Source organism: Fringilla coelebs (assembly GCF_963513975.1).
Source record: "Fringilla coelebs genome assembly, chromosome: 10".
Lineage (NCBI taxonomy): Eukaryota > Metazoa > Chordata > Aves > Passeriformes > Fringillidae > Fringilla > Fringilla coelebs.
In genome coordinates, this window is record NC_140036.1 from 4,680,607 (window position 1) to 4,702,203 (window position 21,597).

At 49.3% G+C, this 21,597-nt stretch overlaps 1 protein-coding gene across 1 annotated transcript; it reads left to right on the plus strand.

The window, feature by feature from the left end:
* Positions 1 to 6,134: 6,134 nt before the first annotated feature.
* Positions 6,135 to 19,702, plus strand: TF (transferrin). The gene is made up of 17 exons (XM_084212247.1): positions 6,135 to 6,245; positions 8,289 to 8,452; positions 8,630 to 8,738; positions 9,923 to 10,114; positions 10,966 to 11,101; positions 11,376 to 11,431; positions 12,423 to 12,592; positions 12,713 to 12,899; positions 14,218 to 14,372; positions 14,498 to 14,591; positions 15,235 to 15,264; positions 15,922 to 16,080; positions 17,195 to 17,339; positions 17,803 to 17,867; positions 17,979 to 18,163; positions 18,871 to 19,057; positions 19,462 to 19,702. Exons 1-17 carry the CDS (start codon positions 6,203 to 6,205, stop codon positions 19,497 to 19,499), a joined length of 2,115 nt encoding a protein of 704 aa, XP_084068373.1. The 5' UTR covers positions 6,135 to 6,202; the 3' UTR covers positions 19,500 to 19,702.
* Positions 19,703 to 21,597: the final 1,895 nt, after the last annotated feature.

A 21,597-nucleotide genomic window follows, 5' to 3' on the forward strand; every position in this document is an offset into this window, starting at 1 on the left:
ACTCCTGCCATTTCTCTCCCAGATAGCAATATTTACTCGTTTGTTCCCACAGATCTTTGGAAAATATACAGGAGGCAAGGCTGAGTGTTATCAGGCTCCAGCTGCTCTCTTTACAAGAGTGTCTTCAGCAGGAATTCACCACCTTCCCTTCCAAAATCCAATTCAGGAACATCACAGCTCCTGCTGTTGCACAGAGTTGCTGGTAATCCCGTTAACCTTTGGGTTAATTAAGCAAACAGAGACCCTTCATTAGGAGGAATGGCACTAATTGCATGTCTGAGAGGGTGAGTTTTGCATGGACTGCTGGCTGGTGGAGCAGAAGCCACTGCTGACTTCAGCAAGGGGGCTGGGGAGTTAATGGGGGCCTGCTTGGGAAAGGAGGTCAGGAAAACCTGTTTCCTCAGCACTGCTGGGCCAGCTGGTGTTTGCTGGAGAGGGGGATGTGCACGGGAGGATGTGGGGCAGTGGCACTGTCCTGCAGAGCTCCCATGCAAGGCACAGAGGGTTGAGTTGCTGGCACCTGGCTGTTGAGCTGCCATTAATTTCCAACCTAAAAATGCAAATCTATATTGGTATGACCTGGTAAGCTGCTCTGGACAAGAAGCCTCAGTCTGCAGCTGAGCTTAGCACTCCAAGCTGGGAAGAGCAGCTTAAAATCGACAGAGAGCTCTTTGTTTGCTGTGTGCAGTTTAGAAATTAGGCAATACTTAGAAGCAATACTTAGGAGCAAATATTGGTTCAAACAACACCAGCTCCAACTCTCCAGTGGCTAGTTTGGCTCAATCCAGGTAGAAAACAACATTTTGCAACACAGTCAAAACCTGATACCGAATATTTCTCCTAACCAGCAGGGAAACAGGGTTTGTGGCGTTTCCTTAAAAATAAACTAAGCGCAGTGACTCTGCAGTTGGAGCATGGCCCCAAAATTGACACATGGGTCCAAACACGGTCTGCAAGCCCGTTTCTGGAAAGCCAGCCACAGCTCTCCAGGGATCTGTCAGGCCTTGGGAGCCATGGGGAATGCCAAGCTGGTCCCAGTCCATTGCCAGCCAAGGCCATGCTCTCAGAGCTGGCACTCCCACAGTGGCTTACAGCTGCTGCAAGCCCCATGCTGACCTGGGCTCCAGGGCAGGAGAGATTTCCTCTTCCAGGAGAGGCTTGGCATCAGGCAGCAGGGCTGGGATTTCCCCCAGGTTCTTACACAGGTGAGATAAACAGTTCTGCACAAGCCCCCTGACTTCTCCCTGCCCCTCCTGGGTACTGAACATTGAATCCCAGAATGGTTTGGGTTTGAGATGACTGTTAAAGACCATCCTGTTCCACCCCCTGCCGTGGGCAGGGACACCTTTCACTACACTAGTTTGCTCCAAGCCCTGTCCAACCTGGCCTTGGACACTTCCAGGGATCCAGGGGCAGCCACAGCTTCTCTGGGCAACTGTGCCAGGGCCTCCCCACTCTCACAGGGAAGAATTCCTTCCCAATATCCCATCTAACCCTGCCCTCTGGCAGAGGGAAGACATTCCTCTTGGCTTGTCACTTCATGCCTTTGTCCAAAGTCCCTCTCCAGTTTTCTTGGAGTCCCTTTAGGCACTGGAAGGGGCTTTAAGGTCTCCCCATAGCCTTCTCTAGTCCTGCTGCTCACACTACTTTGGATGTGGCCCTGCAGACACATGGCTGCCATTGCACAGTGCCAGCTCATGTCCAATTTATCACCATCAGTTCCCCAAATCCTCCTCCAGGGGGATGCTCCCCATCCATTCACAAACCAGGGGCACCATCTCCCATCTCTTGAGATAGGCATCTTTGCCACTTGAGTGCCAGCCTCAGCTTCTGTCCCACCCAGGCTATTGACAGAAGATGATCTGGGAAAATGTGTTCCTGTCAGGCTGCTCTTCCTGCCTTCACCTGCCTCCACAGGCAGGCCCAGGACAGGACAAGAACTTGAGCCCACCTTTTGTGGTTGACCATGCTGACATCCTTGTTTTGGGCATGCTCCAGCCTTCTCAAAGCCACAAACTGGAAATTCCTATTTTCTGAGGGAGACAAGTTAACTCTGGAGAAGCTGTAACTCCTGGTGAGTGTATATTTTGCGCTCTTCCTTCAGCCCACCCCATCTTGAGGTTCAGCAAATTCCCCTTGGGCTTTTTCTCCATTTTCTGGGCATTTTCTCCTTAGTCACTCAAGGTGAGCTGGGTTTTCATCACAACTGCCAGCCTGGTGACTCTTGGGAACACCAACCTTAGCTGCAAAGGCTTCCACAGCTACCTGGGAGCACCTTTGTGGAAATAACTGCTCCAAAGAGTTGGATGAGATACCTGTGTGGTGCCTTGATTGCAGCTTCCCCTATTTCCCTGTTTTTTTGGTGTTTTCCACAGGCCCAAACACAGCCAGAGCTCAGCTACAGCCCTGTTCAGCTGTGGGATGAGCTGTGCCGTGGGCAGCAGCCAGCTCTGTGACAAAGCCAAGCCTTCTCCCACACAGCCCTGCCAGCTCTAACTTTATCCCAAAGTCTTTAGGACACAACCAAAACTCCAGTGCAGCCTCATCTCAACCACAAACCACAAGGGCACACACATGACCTTGCAGTAATGAGGGAGATGTGAAAATAAACAATATTATTTTACCTTCCCTTTCACTTGGCATTGTTCTTTCCCCAGGGTTCAGCTGTGTTTATACATCACCAGTGATCCGTGTTTGGGCAGAGGGTGTGTTAATTGGTATTTCTTCATCAGCCATGTAACTTTGAGCAGCAGCAGCAGCATCCTCTTTTGGAAAACACAACGGCCGGTGTTGCAATGCAACGAACTTGAGACGTGTGACAATAATTCAGGTCATTCCATGAAGATGTGCACTACATCTTCATGGATGGGTGTTTCTGGGTAACTGGGATGGGTGTTTCTGGGTAACTGGGACAAAGTCTGAGGGGCACTGACTTGGCTCTGTCCTTTCTGGTGAAGCTGCTCCTGCTCACATGAGCCTGATCATGGAGCTCTTGCCTTGAAGCCAACAAGAGTTTCCAGTGTTACTAAAATTTGGCCTTTGCTGTTCGGTCTCAGATGAGTCAGCCAGACATGGGCATTTGGGAATGGGACCAACCATGCACCCAGGCAGCCTGGTATGAGTCAGACAGAACCTGTAGAGGGAGGTGAGCGTACTTAGCAAGAGGCAGGATTCACCATGTGACTAAACATGCATTTTCTAATACAGAATTTGGCAAAGCAGATGTCTGATGGATGTTCAGGGGAGGAAATTGATTGCACCACGCAGTTCATCCCTCCTGGACTCCAAAACAAATGGCATTTTGCAGCTGGAGGCCACCCAGGACACTTTCCTTTTCCTTCCAAGGCTTCCCGTGGTGGGCTGTACGCCTCAGAAAGACCCACCTTGTTGGGTCCTTTGGAGAGCAAAGCCTGAACCCTCAGTCCAGGTGGCCTGGAGGACACAGCCCTGCCTGCTGTGCTTCTGCCATGGGGTACCTCTAGGGAAAGCTGTGTGCTGGAAGAGTTTCTTCTCCACAGGCTTGGCCACGGGAGTCAGAGCTGTCAAAGGAGCATCCACAGGGAGGATGCACACCAGGAGGAGAGTGGAATCATCATGGAGAAAGGTAGGATTTGCTAGCACCAAAAAGAGAAGCACCTCTGCATGTGGCTGGTGATTTTCCAGATGACTTGTGGAAATGAAGGAGGTTGCTGTAGTACAATAGGTATTGCAATCCAAGCATCTTGCTTCACCTCTGGATTTGCCCTGATGCCATCTGGGAGAGCAAGGGAAAGAGATGTGGAGTGAACACCACCCATCCCATCAGCACATCACAGCCATCCCCTTGGCAGGCAGAGAAGGCATTGAGATGCAAGCATAATGTAAGAAGGGAGAGAGGAGCAGTGAGTTGTCCATGGAAAAAGGTCTGGGAACCATGTGCAGAAGGCAAAGATAGTTTGGGCTCTTCCAGCAACTGCTCTTCTGTTATTTGAGTGGATCCTTTATGTTTTCCAAGCTCTCTTCTGCATCTTTCCCCTTCACCTGTCCTGTGGTAAAGGAATCTTTATCTGGGCAGCTCTGTAACTACTTGTGGAGTCAATATGCCCAAGCATTTCCAGCGGTGTTTAGATGCTCAGGTGTCTTTGTTGTTTCAGCTGCAACTTCAGTTTCTCAGTATGTCTGTTGGAAAAGGCATTTTGGAACAAATCAGCAAAAGACTCTGGAAGAACCATGTGGGACAGTCTCCTGCAAGACCTTGTGTTTCTTCTTCCCATGGATGGGGATGTTGCTAAGGCTGCATGAGTGAGGCAGGGATCAGTGAGACCTGCAGGAAGCTGGGGATGGATTTCAGTGGCTTCTACCTGTCTTGGTGGAAAAAAGACCTTGGAAGGCCACAGCTTGCTGGAGTAAATATGGATGGCAGATCTTGTAAAAGGAGAGGCTTGAGGTGGGAGAAAGTCAGTCCTCCTACTAGCTGCAGTGTGTTTGGAGACACTCTAGACAGAAGAAATTCTGCTCTGCTGGGAAAGCAGGGGATGAAGGGATGAGAAATAGGAACCAGCCATGCTGAAGGAAGTGCTACAGATGATGCTGAAATAACCAGTGTGGCCAGGAGTGCCTCTCACTCAGCAGGCAGGGTAGGCTCCTGGTGCTCCTGGTGGTCATTGCCTGAGGGCCTCCACCCTCCCTGGGTCACTCTGTAGAGCCAAACCCTTGGCCTGGCACTGGGCTCCCACCTGTACTGAAGCCACTCTGGGTGCCACCACCACCTGCAGGTCGCTCTGCCCTGAGCCTACTGGGAGAAGGGACAAGAGCCAACCCAGGTGCTTTCTGTCAACCTCCAGCTGTGTAGAGAGTGAAGGCTGTAGGGGAAGAAGAACCTGTGCAGGAGATCCAGGAGATCCTCCCTCCAAGGGAGGCTCATGCTCTTGAAAGCAATCCTGGGAGCTGGCCCTCCTGGTTGGGCTTTTTACTCTCTTCCTTCAGCCTGCCCCACCTTGAGGTTCAGTAAATTCCCCTTGGGCTTTTTCTTCAATTTTCAGGGCATTTTCTCCTTAGTCACTCAAGGTGAGCTGGGTTTTCATCACAACTGCCAGCCTGGTGACTCTTGGGAACACCAACCTTAGCTGCAAAGGCTTCCACAGCTACCTGGGAGCACCTTTGTGGAAATAACTGCTCCAAAGAGCTGGGTGAGATACAGCTGTAGCTTCTGTGGAGTGGACTTGGTGAGTGGACCAGCCCTAGCAGTGGTCCAGGGATGCTGTTTGGGCTCAGGGGCTGGCTGATGTGGTCCAGGGAATTCTGAAGTTTGTGTGCATGTGCCAAAGGCTGAGGCTGGTCCTGTACCTGGCAGCAAAGATGGGGATGTGAAGGCTGGGACAGCATCACAAGGGCTGCCCTTCATAGACCAAGCCATGCCTTCTGGCCCCAGGGGGACAGGCCAGGATGACACAATGGGATGGAGAAGCTTTGCAGAGGAAGTGGGAGGAGGCTAACTGCTAATCTCAGTATTTCTTCCCAGGTTCATCCCAAAAATTTACCAAAAGTGCAGCGTGATGCTTCCTTCTGTCTGCAGGGCACTTATGGAGCTGTCTGGTCACTGCTGTTGGCTTTTTTTTTTTTTTTTTTTTTCCAGATCATGAGATCATGTGTAAGAATCATTTACTGCCTTTCAACCCCGCTGCCATTGCCAGGAGCACTCGAGGGAGCGGGCAGGCACTCGGTGCTGCGAGCCAAGGGGCATCGGGCACCCCAGCAGCAGTTCCTGGCAAACACACAAAACTCGGCTCTGGATCCAGCAGGGACTTTCTGAGATTAGTTCTGGGCAAGGCAGGGGGTGGGCAGCACAAAGAAAATCGCCTCTCCTGCCGCGTTTCAACCCGCAGGAGAATTCAAATGTCACAACTTGGGAATTTTCCATCTGAAGCCCCTGGTAAAACGCAAAGCGCTTTGCCCTGCTCTGACTCCCGCCTGCGGAAGGGTTCAGTGCCAAAGTGAAAGGCTTCCTAAAAATGGGCCGATCCAGGGAGGGGGGCGATTTAGGAGCTATTGAGAAACAAGGAAGGACAAACAGTGTTAGGTCATTGCTTCTGCAAACACAGCCAAGGCTGTTCCTCTATAAAAGGGGCAGAAAGCGGTTCCAGAGCCATCACAGACTCGGAGGGGACGGTCTGTGACCAAGGCTGCTGCACCCCTCCCACGGCATCCGACCCCCTGCTCAAGCATGAAACTCGCCCTCTTCACTGTGCTATCCTTCGGGATAGCGGGTAAGTGTCTGCCGAAAGCAAACTTTGGGGGGAAGGAAGTCAAAACCTCCGTGGACCCCAGGCTTCCCCCGGGCGAGGCTGTTCCGGAGGAAAGGCTGCTGAGGAAAGGCCGGCACACGGAGCGGTGCTTGCTTCGGCAGCCGTGGATCTGTCAAGGAGGACGGCGTTTTGATGTCACTGACGGCAGCTCTGTGGGATGGAGGGAGGGTTGAGCTGCCCACACTGCCCACCCTACAAGGAGGAGGGATGCTCCGCTCCCGCCAGCACGGGGGAGAATGCTTGGGATGGGCTCTGCGCTCCGCTGTCACCGGGTGAAGGGAAAAATCATCCTCCGGCCAGTGCTGTGCTGGGAGAGGAGCACGGGCTCAGCCAGGGGGGAGAAATTACAGCAAGACCTGCCTGTCAAGCTTGTACATGTGTTTGGTTAAACTTGAGGGCAGTGACAGTAAAATAGAGCTTAAATAATGAAAGATGCCGTGTGCTTCCCACTCCGTCCTGCCGCTGCAGCTGCGCTTTGCTCAGGCTCCTGCCTATTTTATGCCAAATTTGTGCTGCTGCAGGGCTGGCTCTGCTTGGAGCGATTCTTTCCTCTTTTTGTGCTCACAGCTCTGGCTGGCAATGAGCAGGTAGCCGTGGCAAGGAGACTGCTGGCTACATCTGGCCTGGGGACTGATGCCTGGACAGGGAAAGAGGGATCTCCTTCCTGGAGCAGGCAGCAGGTCTCTTCTGATCCCCCATAAAGTGTGGTGGTGATTAATGTCCTCTGTTAGGAAGTGCTCCCTGTGCCTCTGGCATCAGGAAATCCTTCAGCACCTCTGCTGAATATTAGCATGTAAAGATGGTTTTTAATGGTTCCTCCTCTGCACAGAAAGAGACAAGAAGTCACCCACAAGGTCTGTGACAGTGGCCAGGGCGCTCAGGCTGCCATTACCTTCTCAGGGTCACCAGTACAGCTGGGTTGACTCCCTAAGGAGGTCTCCACCCAGCCTCTGTCCCAGGCAGGATGCTTGCCAGCATTAGTTAAGGTGATCATGGCTTTGTGCAGTCAAGACTTGAAAAATGTATGATGAACTTGAAAAACATGAAAAAAGAGGTGGTGGCCATAGGAGTTGAGGCTAAGGATTCTGCCTGTGGCCAAATTCAGCATGTCAACTGGGAGGCTCAGGAATCAGGTAAAGAGAGACTGTTTCTGAGATGGAAGAGAAAATGGAAACCACACAGGTTAATCTGGAGTGTTTGGATGAAATGTGCCATCGAAGGTTGGAGGGAGAGTGGGGTGCAAGTGGCCTCTTGGTCTGCACAGCCCTGCCCAGAAGGAGCAGAGTGCAGGTGAAGTGACAGCACAGGCTGGCCACATCCTTGAACTGCAAATTTCCAGCATTCCTGGGTTCAGGTTTCTGGAGGAGACTTGAATCTGCATCCACCAGAGGCTTTTGCTTTGTTCTGGTTCCCCAGAGCAGCCATTCAGCTGCTTTTACTGCTTGGGGCACTCATGGAGGGACTGTGGTGGTGCTGTGGCATCTCTCAGGGGGTGCAGTGGAGCAGGTGAGACATAGAGGCAGTTCAATAGATCAGATCATTCAGCTGCCAAGGAGGTGAGAGAGGCAGGGCACTACACACAGCCTGGCCAGGTCAGAGCTGCTCCCCCTCTGGGGTTATTGGCACAGGCACTGCTTCAGTGCTCCAAATTTTCTCTCTGTTTTTGCAAAGGCTTGAGCTGGATTTCTATTGAAGTGTGTGGATTTGTTCTCCTAATGCTGTGGATGTGGCTGTGAGTCCAGGCTGCTTGAATCACAATAGTCCAGGGACAGGAATGGGTATCCCAGATGTTCCTGATGGGGCACAAGTCAGGCAAGAAAGAAAGAAAGGACCTTCCTGTGTGGCTTGGGAGATCCTACACAAGGCCATCACCCATGGCCACAGGGAAGCAGTGACCTTGTGCTCAAAGGGAACCATTGACCCTGTGCTCACAGAGATGCTGTTTCTCTCCAATCAATGCCTTTCTGCCTCTCTGAGACTATTTATTTCTGGTTCTTTCTACAGCTCTGTGTTTTGCTGCTCCCCAAAAGCCAAGTGTCAGGTGGTGCACAATATCCTCAGCAGAAGAGAAAAAATGCAATAGCCTGAAGGAACACATGCAACAGGAGAACTTTGCTTTCAGTTGCCTGCAGAAAGCATCATACCTCGACTGCATAAAAGCCATTTCGGTGAGTGGGCAGCAAATTCCTCTGCTGGGATGTTTCAGCAGCCTGTTAGACCTGGAGATGGAGTTTCCTTTCTGGTTGTTACCTGTGATCCCACTGTTATACACAAGGATCCAGGAGAGACTCTGGGAAGTGCTTTTCCTGCTCTTTGTTAATTGATGAAATGTCTTTGTTGTTTAGAACAGTGAAGCAGATGCCATTAGCTTGGATGGAGGTCAAATTTTTGAGGCAGGCCTTGCTCCCTACAAGCTGAAGCCCGTTGCTGCTGAGGTCTATGAACACAGTGAAGGTACATTTCCATGCCATTTTTTTTTTTTTAAGCCAAGTGGTGGTAACAAACTGAGAGTGCAGAGGCCATCCCTTGCATGCAGAGTTCCCACTTATTTTGGTTGGGGGTCCAAGATATTGCCCCTGGTTTCCATGTCCCAGAGGGGAAGGCATGGGGAGGGAGTTCAACAAAATGTGAATCATCACCCATGGTCACAGGACCCAGTGCCCCATTTCTTGTCATTTGCTGCAGCCCAGGTCTCTGATCCCATGAGCAAAAATCATGGTCCTCCTGAAACATGGCATAAAAATGGTGCTGGTCCCAGAGATCTTCTGCTTTCAGTGGCCTTGAACTCTGTGGGTAAAACACAGAGCTGGGAGGCACAGATAAATTCTGTGATTTCCTGTGTAATCATCCAGACAGAAAAAAAAATTATTGGAACAGCAACAGCATTACTAATGGTTGGGGGGGACACCCAATGAGATCACTGAGGCAAGAAATGCAGGCAGTCCCCAGGAAAAAAGAAGCATAAAAAGGGCTCTGCAACAATCCCTTCTGACTGGAGTGAGATCCATGGCTCCATCCCTGTTCACCCATTGCACCATCCTTCATCTCCCCCCTTTTTCTTGAGCCAAACAGATGCCATTTCCCTGCCACATCCAAAACTCCAATCTCTTTTGACCTCTTCCTTGGAGTTCAGCCTGTTTGTACACCATATTCAGGATCAAAGCAACACAGCAGAGTCATTCCCAACGTGGCAGTTAAGAAAAAGATCTTAAACCTTAAAGGCTGAGGTCTGTACCAGCCCCAAAACTCAGTCATTGTATCCATATATAGCATGTGACAGAGTGGGTAAAATTCTAAAGATTAAATATGGAGTTTCAGTCTCACAAGGTGTCTGTGGCCAATGGCATTTGAGAAGAGACTTGCAAATATATTTGTTGAAGTTCCTTGCAAAACTATGGCACCTTGAGTGTGATAGCATTTTCAGGTCACTTACTGGGAGTTGTAAGGTGCAGCATTAGTTCAATATGGGCAGCATCAGCTCACCCCCAAGAAAATGAGAAAACCACAAGTGTTCCACCAGATTAGCTGATTGTTTAGAAGCGCAGCACTTTGCTCCCTGAAACTGGGAGTTTAGCAGGATTTGAAATGTCCCTAAGTCCTCTTTTCCCATTGCTCCATTCCTTTTTCCTGCACTGCAGGCTCCACCACCAGCTACTACGCCGTGGCCGTTGTGAAGAAAGGAACAGGCTTCTCTATAAATGAGCTGCAGGGCAAGACCTCCTGCCACACGGGGCTGGGCAGGTCGGCTGGCTGGGTCATCCCCATCGGGACGCTCATCCACCGCGAGGCCATCGAGTGGGACGGCAAAGACTCGGGCTCCATCGAGCAAGGTGAGACTGGGCTGGGAGCTCAGCCAGGGCTGGTGAGTGCAATGATTACCAACACAGCCAGACAGGACCTGCCTGGGCTTGTTTGGCCCTTGCTGCTTGACCAAAAGGTGGCAGCGGTGGTGATTTCACCCCAGAGACACCTTTGGCAGCTGGGCTCATGGAGACAAGTTCAGGTTTGCAGGAGATCAGGTTTCCCTCTGATGGAGAAACTTTAAGGTGATGGTGAAGGAAAGCAGTTGGTTCTGATGGAAAGGAGTCAGTTCTGATCCAGAGCTTTATTCTGGCCCACAGGAATGCAGTAACAGCTCCAAGAGAACTCCCTGAACCGTGTGGTTGCTGTTCCTTTTAACCCCAGGGAGAGGGGGAGGGAAGGAACACAAGGGACCACCAACCAGATGGGGGGGGAAGTCTCAGGGGACAAATGACATCTGGATGGCCCAGTGTCTCCTCAGGAGTGGGGCATCTTTTGAATTCTGACAATCACTCAACACCCTTGTGGAATGCCAGGATTAACCAACAGTGCTCAGCAGGGGTCAGGGTGTGGAAAGGAGGGATGATTGACACACCTGGCAGGGAATAATCTGGGGGGAACCTGGGGTATCTGAGGCAAACCATGACATCACACCACAACAGCTGGTGTCATGGTGGAAGGGGTGACACCAGGTGTCAGGGTGAGACTGGGGTGTGGGAGCTCAGCCAGGGCTGGTGTCACGGTGAAAGGGGTGTTGCCCAATCTTCTGTGGGGGTCTGGAGGTAGCTCGCAGGGCACTGACATTTCTTGTGGGTCCCCTCCCTTCCCAGTCCTCCTAAAAGTGAATTTTTGACCAACTGTTGCTCCTTCTCATCCATAGCTGTGGCCAATTTCTTCTCTGCCAGCTGTGTTCCTGGTGTCACCACTGAAGCCAAACTGTACCGTCAGTGCAAGGGGGATGCCAAGACCAAAATGTCCCGCACAGGACCTTATTCTGGATATTCTGGAGCTTTTCAGTGAGTGACAGTTATTTTTCCTTTGGGGGAATATTCTGGCCCTGACACATGCAAGTTCTTGTTGTACCAAGGAGGGCTGTGTTGGAATCATAGGTCCTGAGGAGACTGAATTACTTCTCTGCCACTACAATTTCTTCCCTTCCAGCATAGCTTTTTTTGGGGAAGACCATCATTCTATGCCTGCAGTTTATGCCAAAAATAATTTGTTGAAACAGGAGATAGGGAGTCACAATGTCAGTTTTTCTAACTTCTCTTCCGTTCCTCCCACCTGCAGGTGTCTGAAAGATGGCAAAGGAGATGTGGCTTTTGTGAAACACACAACTGTTCAAGGTACACCTGCAAGATCCCTCATTTCTCCTCTTTCTGGCCCCACCTCTCACTGCCACTCCATCCTGCACAAATCTACATTGTGCAGTTTTCATTCCTCTCCAGGCCCAAATGCTTCTTTCCTCTCTTGAAAAAAGTTTTGCACATTGTGAACTGACTCATCCTTGTTAATGAGAAATGGGATTATGGTGGATCCACTTTTTCTTCTCTGAGAGTTGGAAAACTTGCTTGGTGCCATATCTCAGAGCCAGCTGTAATGTGAGCAACTGAGCAGGTCACCCATCCCTCTGGAAGGGATTTTGGGGGGAATTCAGCCCACAGCAAGAGTTCATTAACTCTGTGGAGACCAAGGGTGACCTGGCAGACCCAGGACATGCAGTGAGCTCAGTGGAGGGTCACCAAGGTGCTCATGGGGCAGGGATAACTGTCCTGCAAGGAGGTGCTCTGTGGGATGGGCTTGATCAGCCTGGGGACTGGATACAAGGGGAATTCTTTTCTCCTTGAGGACAGTGAGGTAGTGGGGCAGGTTCTCCAGAACAGCTGTGCACTCTCCATCCTTGAAGGGTTTCAAGGTCTACCTGGAACATCCTGCTCTGTCCCTGCACTCCTGAATTCTCATGTAACCTTGTGATCTCAGTCCTGGGCTTTGTCTGCAGCCTTGACATTAGTCACCTACTGGCCTTCACAGACCATGTGCAGCTCCTGACCTGCTCAATCCATTTGTGTGGGATTTGTAAACCTATTTGTATCCCTTTGTGCAATAATCCTTGTACTGTTGGGTTAGTTATGGCAGAGGCTGAGGTGATCTCTCTTCCAAAGGCATTGCCTTCATATGCCCAAGATGATCCCATTGCAAGGGGATGCCTGCAACCTGCCTTCTGCAAAGAATTCCCCCTGGAGCTTCCACAGAAAAAAACTAATTACAAATCTTCCCAAACTCACTTTTCTGTCTATTTTTATGGTGGTGCAACTCATGGTTCCTCCCTTCCTTCAGAAAATGCCCCAGCTGAGAAGGATGAGTACGAGCTGCTGTGCCTGGATGGCACCCGCCAGCCCGTGGACAACTACAAGGCCTGTCACTGGGCCAGGGTTCCTGCTCATGCTGTTGTGGCTCGAGATGACAGCAAGGTCAATGACATCTGGAACTTCCTCTCCAAAGCACAGGTACCACCAGTCTCTCCTGTCCTTCCTCTAACATCCCCTGTCCTCCGGTTTTGATTGCTTTCTCCAGCTTTCTGAGAGTTTTTGTGTGGTTGTTTGCTGATTATTTTTCCCTTGTGGCAGGAAAAATTTGGAGTGGGCACAACCAACTCCTTCCACCTCTTTGGGCCACCTGGCAAGAAGGACCCAGCCCTCAAAGACTTGCTTTTCAAAGACTCTGCAGTACAGCTGAAGCAAATCCCATCACTGATGGATTCTCAGCTCTACCTGGGCTTTGAGTATTACAGTGCTGTCCAGAGCCTCCAGCAAGGTAGGCACGACATCAAACACCAGTGTCATGTCAGCATGGGCTGTGTGGAAGAGTTGGCATTGGCAAATACAGCCAGGCAAAAAGAACATGATTTTTTCAGGCACAGATTGTGTTATCTGCAAAACATTTTGTGTGAAATCACAGAACCTTCACAAACTTCACTAACATCAACAAAGGAATTTGTTGTATCCAAACCCAAATCACCACGCTGACAAACATGGAAAATCTGCACAAACTCTACACCAGTTATTCAGCTGGTGGTAGAGACTGGGCATGGTCAAAACTGCTGCTTAGAAAAACCATTTCTGGGCTGTAAAAAGAAGGAACATCCCAGGACACCAGGTTCAGACACTTGAGGGAACCAATGTCCTCGATTTCCATCTAGACACATCAAGCATTTTGTGATAGCTTTCTGAGAGTCAAACATCCCACAGATGATCTCTGAAACCACTTTGAATTCATAGTACAATTTAAAATACTTCACTTCTGTCAAGTTATATTTATGGAAGGGGGTGAATGGACTTCACATAGCATCAAACCAGATTATTCAAGTGCTGTTCTACAGAAACATAACTCGGTTTCCAGTTCACTGTGGTCTTAGTCTCATGGCTGTCTGGGCTGTGAGGAGTGCAGAAATGTGGGAAATTTTACAGGCAGCAATTCCACAGGTGTTTAGTGGTTGTGCTGTTCTAGCTAACAGAAATCTGCCTGAATGGCTTGTGTTATGCAGCAATTCACCTTTCTGAACTGTAAGTTGATTTTTGAGCCTCCAGCTCAAGAACCATGTTTTCTATTCTTGCCAGCCCAAGGCTTAATTAACAAGAACTCCTTGCCCCGAGCAGCAGCAGGTTGGTGTGTACAGGTGGTTTGTGGCCAAGTCCCTCACACCAGGATGTGGTGGTGTTTGCAGGGGTCCCAGGAGGAGGGAAGAGATGAAAATCTTGACTCAATGTTTCAGAAGGATGATTTATTATTTTATGATATATATTATATTAAAATAAAATGCTATATTTAAACTATACTAAAAGAATAGAAGAAAGGATTCTATCAGAAGGCTAACAAGGAAAGGAATGATAATAAAATCTTGTGACTGCTCACAGCCCTGACACAGGTGGCTGTCATTAGTCATCAAGTAAAAACAATTTCACATGCTGGGTAAACAATTCTCCAAATCACATTCCAAAGCAGCAAAACATGGGGAAGCTGAAGCTTCCCAGCTTCTCAAGAGAAAAGATCCTAATGAAAGGATTTTTCAAAAAAATATGTCTGTGACACCAGGACGTGGCTGGCAGGGCTCATCCCTGTTTTCCCTTTGCAGATCGCCTGAGCCCCAGCCGCAGAGACAGCAAGATCCAGTGGTGTGCCATCGGCAGGGATGAGAAGAAGAAGTGTGACGTCTGGAGCGTGATGAGCAACGGGGATGTGGAGTGTGTTGTGGCAGAGGACACCAAGGAATGCATCACAAAGATCATGGTACAGCTTTTTTGTCCCTTTTCTTCTCACTGTGAACTTCTCAAGTGCTTCTTTTACCCTCTGAGCTCTGAAAAGGGCTGGCCTGGGGGTGTGCAGTGTTTCATTTCTGCACCTTTCCATTTCAGAAAGGTGAAGCAGATGCCATCAGCTTAGATGGAGGCTTTGTCTACACTGCTGGCATGTGTGGCTTGGTGCCAGTGATGGCAGAGAGCTATGAGGGTAAGCACAGCTCTGTCCCAGGGTCCAGCTGGTGGGGAATGGGCTGGTGCCAAAGTGCCAGTTTTATTCTGGAATCCTACAAAGCAGCTGCAGTGCTGCATCCTGCAGAAATCACAGAATATCCTGGGTTGGAAGGGACTCACCAGGATCATCAGTCCAACTCATGGCCCTGCACAGACATGCTGACAATCCCAGCCCGTGCCTGGGAGCTTGTCCAAAGGCTCCTGGAGCTCTGGCAGCCTTGGAGGTGTGCCCATTCCCTGGGGAGCCAGGGCAGTGTCCCACCACCCCACTCCTCTGGGGGAGGAACCTTTCCCTCATACCCAGCCTAACACACGGTGCTCTGAGGCAACTCTGCTCACCATTGCAGGCCTTGTCTTTCCATGAAAGCAGAGCAGGCATGGATAGTCAGGAACTCTGTTTTAATTAGGATGCCCTGGTCCTTTAGCACGAGCCTTGGTAAAACTGCTTGTTTTAGCTCAGAGGAGCAGCTGGAGGCTGTGCTTTGTTCTGCTGAGGCACAAGGTGTTACATGAAATGGTCACTTTTGCAACAGAGTTTCTCCAGAAATTAGTGAGCTTGATTCTTCTTTTGGATTTGAGGTGTATTTAACTTAACATCTTCTTCTTCTCCCCTCCCACAGATAATCACTGTGACTCACAAGAAGAACCAGGTAATTCCTGCCAACAGAGGGACAGAAAACAGTCCAGAGGGATATAAGTAGAAAAGTAGATATGAGTCATAGGTGGGGAATAAATGGCCAGTCTCCACCCAAAGAGTGTCCAGTGTAGATATTAGAATTTTGGGAAATAGGTTTAGCAGTTAGAGGGAAAATTAGTGGCTGCAATAAGATCAAGGTGAAACATTTGGTGGTGGCAGAGATTGTTGTGGTCACACTATAGCAGTGTCAGGGCTGTGAACAGGGGAAGAGGGTCTGGGCTGCAGCATTAGGAAATTGTTCTTTCTAGAAATGGAGAGAGGAGGGGAGGGTTTTGTCCTTTGCTAAGGAGAGAGTAAGAAATCAGGAGTGGATACGAAATCCTCACGTGTGCCTTGCCTTCTCATAGGTTCCTCCTATACAAAGGTGTCAGAGCTTTGGAGGGCAGGGAGATGCCAGAGAGCATCATTTCCCAGGAGTGTGATGGAAGTAGATCCATCACATCTACAAACTCTTCCATTGTTGCTGCCTGGCCAAGTATTTTTAAGCACAAAGTAATTCCGTGCTGTTCATAGGTGCCTTTTCCCAAGTGAAGCCAATGCTCTCTCCTAAGGGATCACAGTAGGATCCTTAGGTCAGACCTCAATTCTTCTTTATTTTATCTTCTGAAAGCAACCTACTTTGCTGTGGCTGTTGTGAAGAAGTCTGACAATGATATCAGCTGGAACAACCTGCAGGGTAAGAAGTCCTGCCACACCGCCGTGGGGAGAACTGCTGGCTGGAACATCCCCATGGGCCTGATCCACAACAGGACAGGCAACTGCAACTTCGGTGAGTCCAGCTTGGAATCCATTTCTTTGAGCTGGGAATCTGCTCACAAAAAAAATGTTTTACCATCCTTCATCGGGTTTTCAAAGTTTCTTGTGCCTAAAAGATTCCCTCTTGGAGGGAGAAAATGGAGAAGGTGCTGTTATTTAAGGTTTCACTGAGCAAAATTTTAGGCTGTTGGCATTTGCTTCAGAGTAAGATACGGCACCTCAGCTGCTTTGGGGGTCTTTGCTTTCTTTTCACATCTCTCCCCTTCCTTTTGGGGTTCCCAAAAAGGGAATGTGGGCTGCCCCACAAGGCCTGGTGCTTGTGCAGGGTGTGGAGTGGGGATAAAGGGAGGGGAAGGGCTGAGAACAGGGGATAGAGGCTGATCTTCAAGAAACTTAAAGGGTCTAATCTGACTGCCTGAGACTTCACTGAGAGTTATGGTCCAACAAAAATTATTTGGAAACATCAACGTTAACAACCAAGACAAAGTAATCATATAATTATTAAAATATTGAAGATATTAGTAAGTTTTATTCTTGGCTTCTCTATCCTTGTGCCTTCATTTCCCACTGTCCCTTCCACCCCAAGAGCTCTGACACTGCTGCCAAATGCACCTCTGCTGACCCATAAAGGCTGTGGAGGCTCGAGCTGGCTCTGTGTGAGCTGGGAATGACTTGCAGGGAAAAAATTCCTCTTTTTATGCCAAGACAGTGCCTATTGCACTTGAGCCTTAGGCCCTGCTTCATCACAGAATCATGGAATGGTTTGGGTGGAAAGGGACCTTAAAGCCCATCCCATTCCACCCCCTGCCACGGGCAGGGACACCTTCCACTGTCCCAGGTTACTCCAAGCCCCGTCCAACCTGGCCTTGGACACTTCCAGGGATCCAGGAGCAGCCACAGCTTCTGTGGGCAACAATAACAGTAATTATCAACAATAACAATAATTATCAATAATAACAGGACCCAAGTTCCATGGTCAGAGCTGGATGCATGTGATTTGCTGCCCACTCAGTCGTGCTCCTTCTCCCAGCCCAATTCCAGCTCCCCAGTGGGCGAGAACGTGTTAATACAATAAAACCTAACTTCCCAGGGCATGAAAAGTGAATTTCTCCTATCCCTGCCTCCAGATGAATACTTCAGCCAGGGCTGTGCTCCCGGGTCTCCTCCCAACTCCCGTCTCTGCCAGCTGTGCAAGGGCTCAGGGGGGGTCCCTCCAGAGAAGTGCGTTGCCAGCAGCCACGAGCAGTACTACGGATACACCGGAGCTTTACGGTATGTGCTGGGGACAGCCAGGCTGCCTCCGTGCCCTGGGGCTGCTCACAGAGGGTAGGCCACAGCTGAAGCACAGCCTCATGTCCACACTCACTCTCTTTCTTCATTACACCACTGAAAGGGCATGTCTCTGTAATACTATACATGTGTCACATGCTTTTGCTTTGCTTTCTGAAAATTGATGTGAAATAGCCTCGTTCTGTAAAACTCGTGTCCTGGTGCCTTCAGACAAACCCAGAGAGGCACAAGCCCGGCCACAACGGCAGAAGTGCTCCTCTTTAAACACAATAAGGAGTGTAAAGGCTGTGTTTCAGATATATTTAAAATATTTGTGGCAGGACTGCTAGACCTGGATGTCCTTGGAGATTAATTGTACTGAATAAGACTCAAGTCTAAATCAAATCTGTGGGAAAGGGACAGGATTCAAGCATTTACATCACTGGCCTCTCTTTCTTCTTCCCAGGTGTCTGGTTGAGCAGGGGGATGTGGCCTTTATCAAGCATTCCATCGTTGAGGAGAACACTGATGGTACGTGGGCAGGGCTGCCTTCCCCATCTGCATGATTGCCTAGGTGGTGTTGAGGCTGATGTTCTCCTGCTATGCAAGCTCTCTGAATCTCCAAACCCATTCTCTTTAAAGGCAAAAACACAGAAAGCTGGGCCAAAGATCTGAAAATGGACCAATTTGAGTTGCTGTGCACTGATGGGCAGCGGGCAAATGTCATGGATTACAGAAGATGCCACCTGGCCAAAGTCCCTACCCACGCTGTGATGGCACGTCCTGAGAAAGCAGAACAAGTCCGTGAGATGCTGGAGAACCAAGAGGTTTGTAGTGCTGAGACTTGAAAAAATATTGTGGGGTTGCTCTGATTTTCCCCAAGTCAGTAAGGTGGAAGCTTTTACCTCACTGCTGTGAGGTGACAATCTTGTCCCTCGGCCTCCCCCTTCCTCCATCCCTTCCCAAGTGCTCTTTCTCCTCTGCCACCTTAGCAAGCACACCTTTAGGTAGCAGTGGGATTGCAGCTGTTGCTGCTGTCACACTGTGCTTGTGTGACATGAGTTTATCACCTCCTTTCCAGCCTCTGCTCCTGCTGGGGTGTTTCAGAAGCTCCTTTGTGGTACCTGGTCTGTGCCACAGCTGGGTCAGGCTCAGCCCCAGCAGCAGGCTCCCTGCACACACACAGCTGACCAAAACCAGGCTGAACCATCTCTGTTTCTCCCTGCAAACATTAATATTGGTTCCACTATCAGGGTCTGGTGAGAGGTCTGGTCTTTTGCTTCTACTCATGGTTAAGTTACAGGACCTGCTGGCAGCATCTCTGCACACAGGGACATGTTAAAATGGGGCAAGAAATGTGCCTACTGAGCACACTGAGTGATTGCTAGTGAGCAATCCCTCCTCTGAGCATACAGACAGAAGGTTCAATCCTGAATTTCCAGAGCCTGGCTTGAGGCTTTCCAGACTGATGGTGAAGAAGCAGGAAGAAATAGGCTATCTTTCTACTTCTCTCCTCTTTGTGCCTTTATTTCAGAGGCTGTTTGGACCAAAAGGAACCAGGAAAGATGATTTCAATATGTTTGCATATGAATCCAAGGATCTTCTGTTTAAAGACCGGACAAAGTGCCTGATCAAGCTCCGTGAAGGAATGTCGTACAAGGAATTCCTTGGAGATAAATACTATGCTTCACTTGCCAGCCTCAACACCTGCAATCCATCAGGTAACTGGAACAGCCCCGGAGGAAGTCCTGAATTGCAGTTCTTACCTTGCAGGCATGAGCAGTTTCTTCTGGAACTGTCCATTCAATGCCTTTAAAGGAAAAACATGCCAATATTCTTTTCTCAAAGTTCCTTGGGTGAACTGAGAACAGACTTAAAATCTGCTGCTCTGGCAGCAAAGTGTATAAAAGACTTTTCATCACCTTTAGAAAATATGGACTTTGAGAAACAGCACAGAGAACCCCCCCAGAGTCAGCAGTGTGGGATTTGTGGTTAAAGCTCTTTTTCTGTGGCACACTGTGGATTTTCCATGGGGTGACATTGTTGGCATGGCCGGGTGTGTGCTGGTGGGATGGGAGTGTTTAAAAGCAGGACCTGAACTTCTCCCTGTCCTTTCCCTTTCCAGATCTTCTCCAGGTGTGCACCTTCCTTGCAGACAAGTAGTGAGATGGGAAGGATCCTCGAGGTGGGGGAGAAAACCTCAAGCCATGACTCCTCTCGTGCCCTCAGCAGCGAACACTGACCCACGGAGGGCCCTCTGCCTTCACTGCTTTCTCTGCCCTCCCTCATCACTCTGAAAGTAGCTCTTTGACACTTTACAATTCTCTGCTGCCAGCACAGCAAAAAATAAAATTTTAAATCTAAAAGGGTGTCCTGAGATTTTTCCAAATGGTCCTTAAGCCCATTCCTTCCCTAGTGCCTCCCACTGTAGGACAGTGACAGACACCAGCGTGGCTCTTGTCACTTACTGCTGCCCTTTAGGGAAATTTATTGCACCATTTGCCAGAGCAAAATGGATTAATATACCCTGGAGCCTAATTAACAGATGTTTTGTACTCTCTGTGCTTTTTGTTTGCCCAGATTATCCCATTGTCTCCCCGGCAGGTGAGGGTTCCCCAGCGTGGTTGGGACACAGGAAGAGGGAGAATGTTTGTGTCAGGAAAGCTGAAGAAGGAATAAAAACCATTCCAAACCAAAATAATGCAGTGGGAGTAAGATGGGAGGTGTGAACAGAAGCTGCTGTGTCTCAGATCTCAGCTGGCTGGCTCTGAGTCCCTCCCAGCAGGCAGCACTCATTGAGCACATACATGTATTGATGGGGAGAGTCCAGGCTTAGGCTGCCTTTCTGGAGAAATCTAGGATTTGCTCAGAAACCTGTTTGTTTGGGCAGCCTGTCTGAGTTTGTGCTGCTGACCTGAAAACAAACATGTAGCTTGTTTTGCCTGATTATGAACCACAGTGAAAATAAACAGGCAAGGCAAAAAGGGCTGCTGGAGCTCTCTGCTCCAGAGGAACAGCCTGGGCTCATCCAGGGTGTCCCAGTTCTGCTGTCAAGGCAGGTGTGGAGGAGCTGCTGAGAGCACAAAGCCCTGGCTTTGGGGGAATGAATATATTGATGATTTTTGGATGCATAGGCTAAGTGTGGTGAGAAGTCCAGCAGCCTGAAAACCTCCCTGGATGGCAGAAATGCAGAGTGTGACAGGAATGGATGAAGTGTAGTCCCTCAGTTTAAGCAGGATGAATGCACTGGACAGGTGTTTTTTTAACCCATTCTTCAAAACTAGCAAAAAAAGAGAATCAATGCCTCTAACAGGCTGTTTCTACAACTCAGTTAGAGAACTTTCCCTAAAAAAAGCTGCACCATCTGCATTTCATGTCAGATATAAGTTCTTGTGACATAGGTAGAAGGCATTAAAGGATAAAAGGAACCCCACTGGAGGGTCACTCAAGCTGGAGGGACCTCTGGGGGTCTCCAGTCCCATCTCCTGCTCAAGAACAGTGTGAAAAACGCCAATCACTTGTTTTTAGAATTTTAAAAGTTTAATAGTAATAAAATGGTTATGAAAATAGTAATGTTATTAGAGTAGTAAAAGTTTAAACAGTTGGGATTAGGACAATATGAGACAATAAAAACAAAGAGTTATGGACATCCAGGTACCTTTTCTGGGCAACATAAGCCCAAAAAAGGACCCAGGTTAACAGAGGATTAACCCTTAAAAGCAACAGCCTTTATTGCATAAATATGCATAAATTCCATTCAAACACAGGATTCTGTCTGGACAGCATCCGCTTCTTCCTCTGAGAAGGCACCCAGATGTCTGTAACTCTTTGTTTTTATTGTCTCATACTGTCTTAATCCAAATTGTCCAAATTATTATTACTCTAATTGTATTACTATTTTTACAACTATTTTATTACTATTAAACTTTTACAATTCTAAAAACAAGTGATTGGTGTTTTTCACACCAGCCATGGTGTGTCCAGCAGGCCAGGGCAGTGACTGTCCCTCTGTGCTGGGACATGTGAGACACCTCCAGCCATGGGGACAGTTCTGGGCCCAGCAATTCAGGAAGGACATCGAGGGGCTGGAGCGTGTCCAGGGCAGGGAACGGAGCAGCAGGAGAGGCTGAGGGAGCTGGAAAGGGGCTCAGCCTGGAGCAAAGGAGGCTCAGGGGGGACCTTGTGGCTCTGCACAACTCTCGACAGGAGGGGACAGCTGGGGGTGGTCAGGCTCTGCTCCCAGGGAACAGGGACAGGACAA

What these genes read in the sequence shown, in the direction of transcription:
- TF (XM_084212247.1), top strand. Translation starts at nt 6,203, where the DNA reads ATGAAACTCGCCCTCTTCACTGTGCTATCCTTCGGGATAGCGG. An exon ending in GGATATTCTGGAGCTTTTCA is followed by an intron (nt 11,102 to 11,375) that starts GTGAGTGACAGT and finishes TCCCACCTGCAG; the next exon opens with GTGTCTGAAAGATGGCAAAG. An exon ending in CGTTGAGGAGAACACTGATG is followed by an intron (nt 17,868 to 17,978) that starts GTACGTGGGCAG and finishes TTCTCTTTAAAG; the next exon opens with GCAAAAACACAGAAAGCTGG.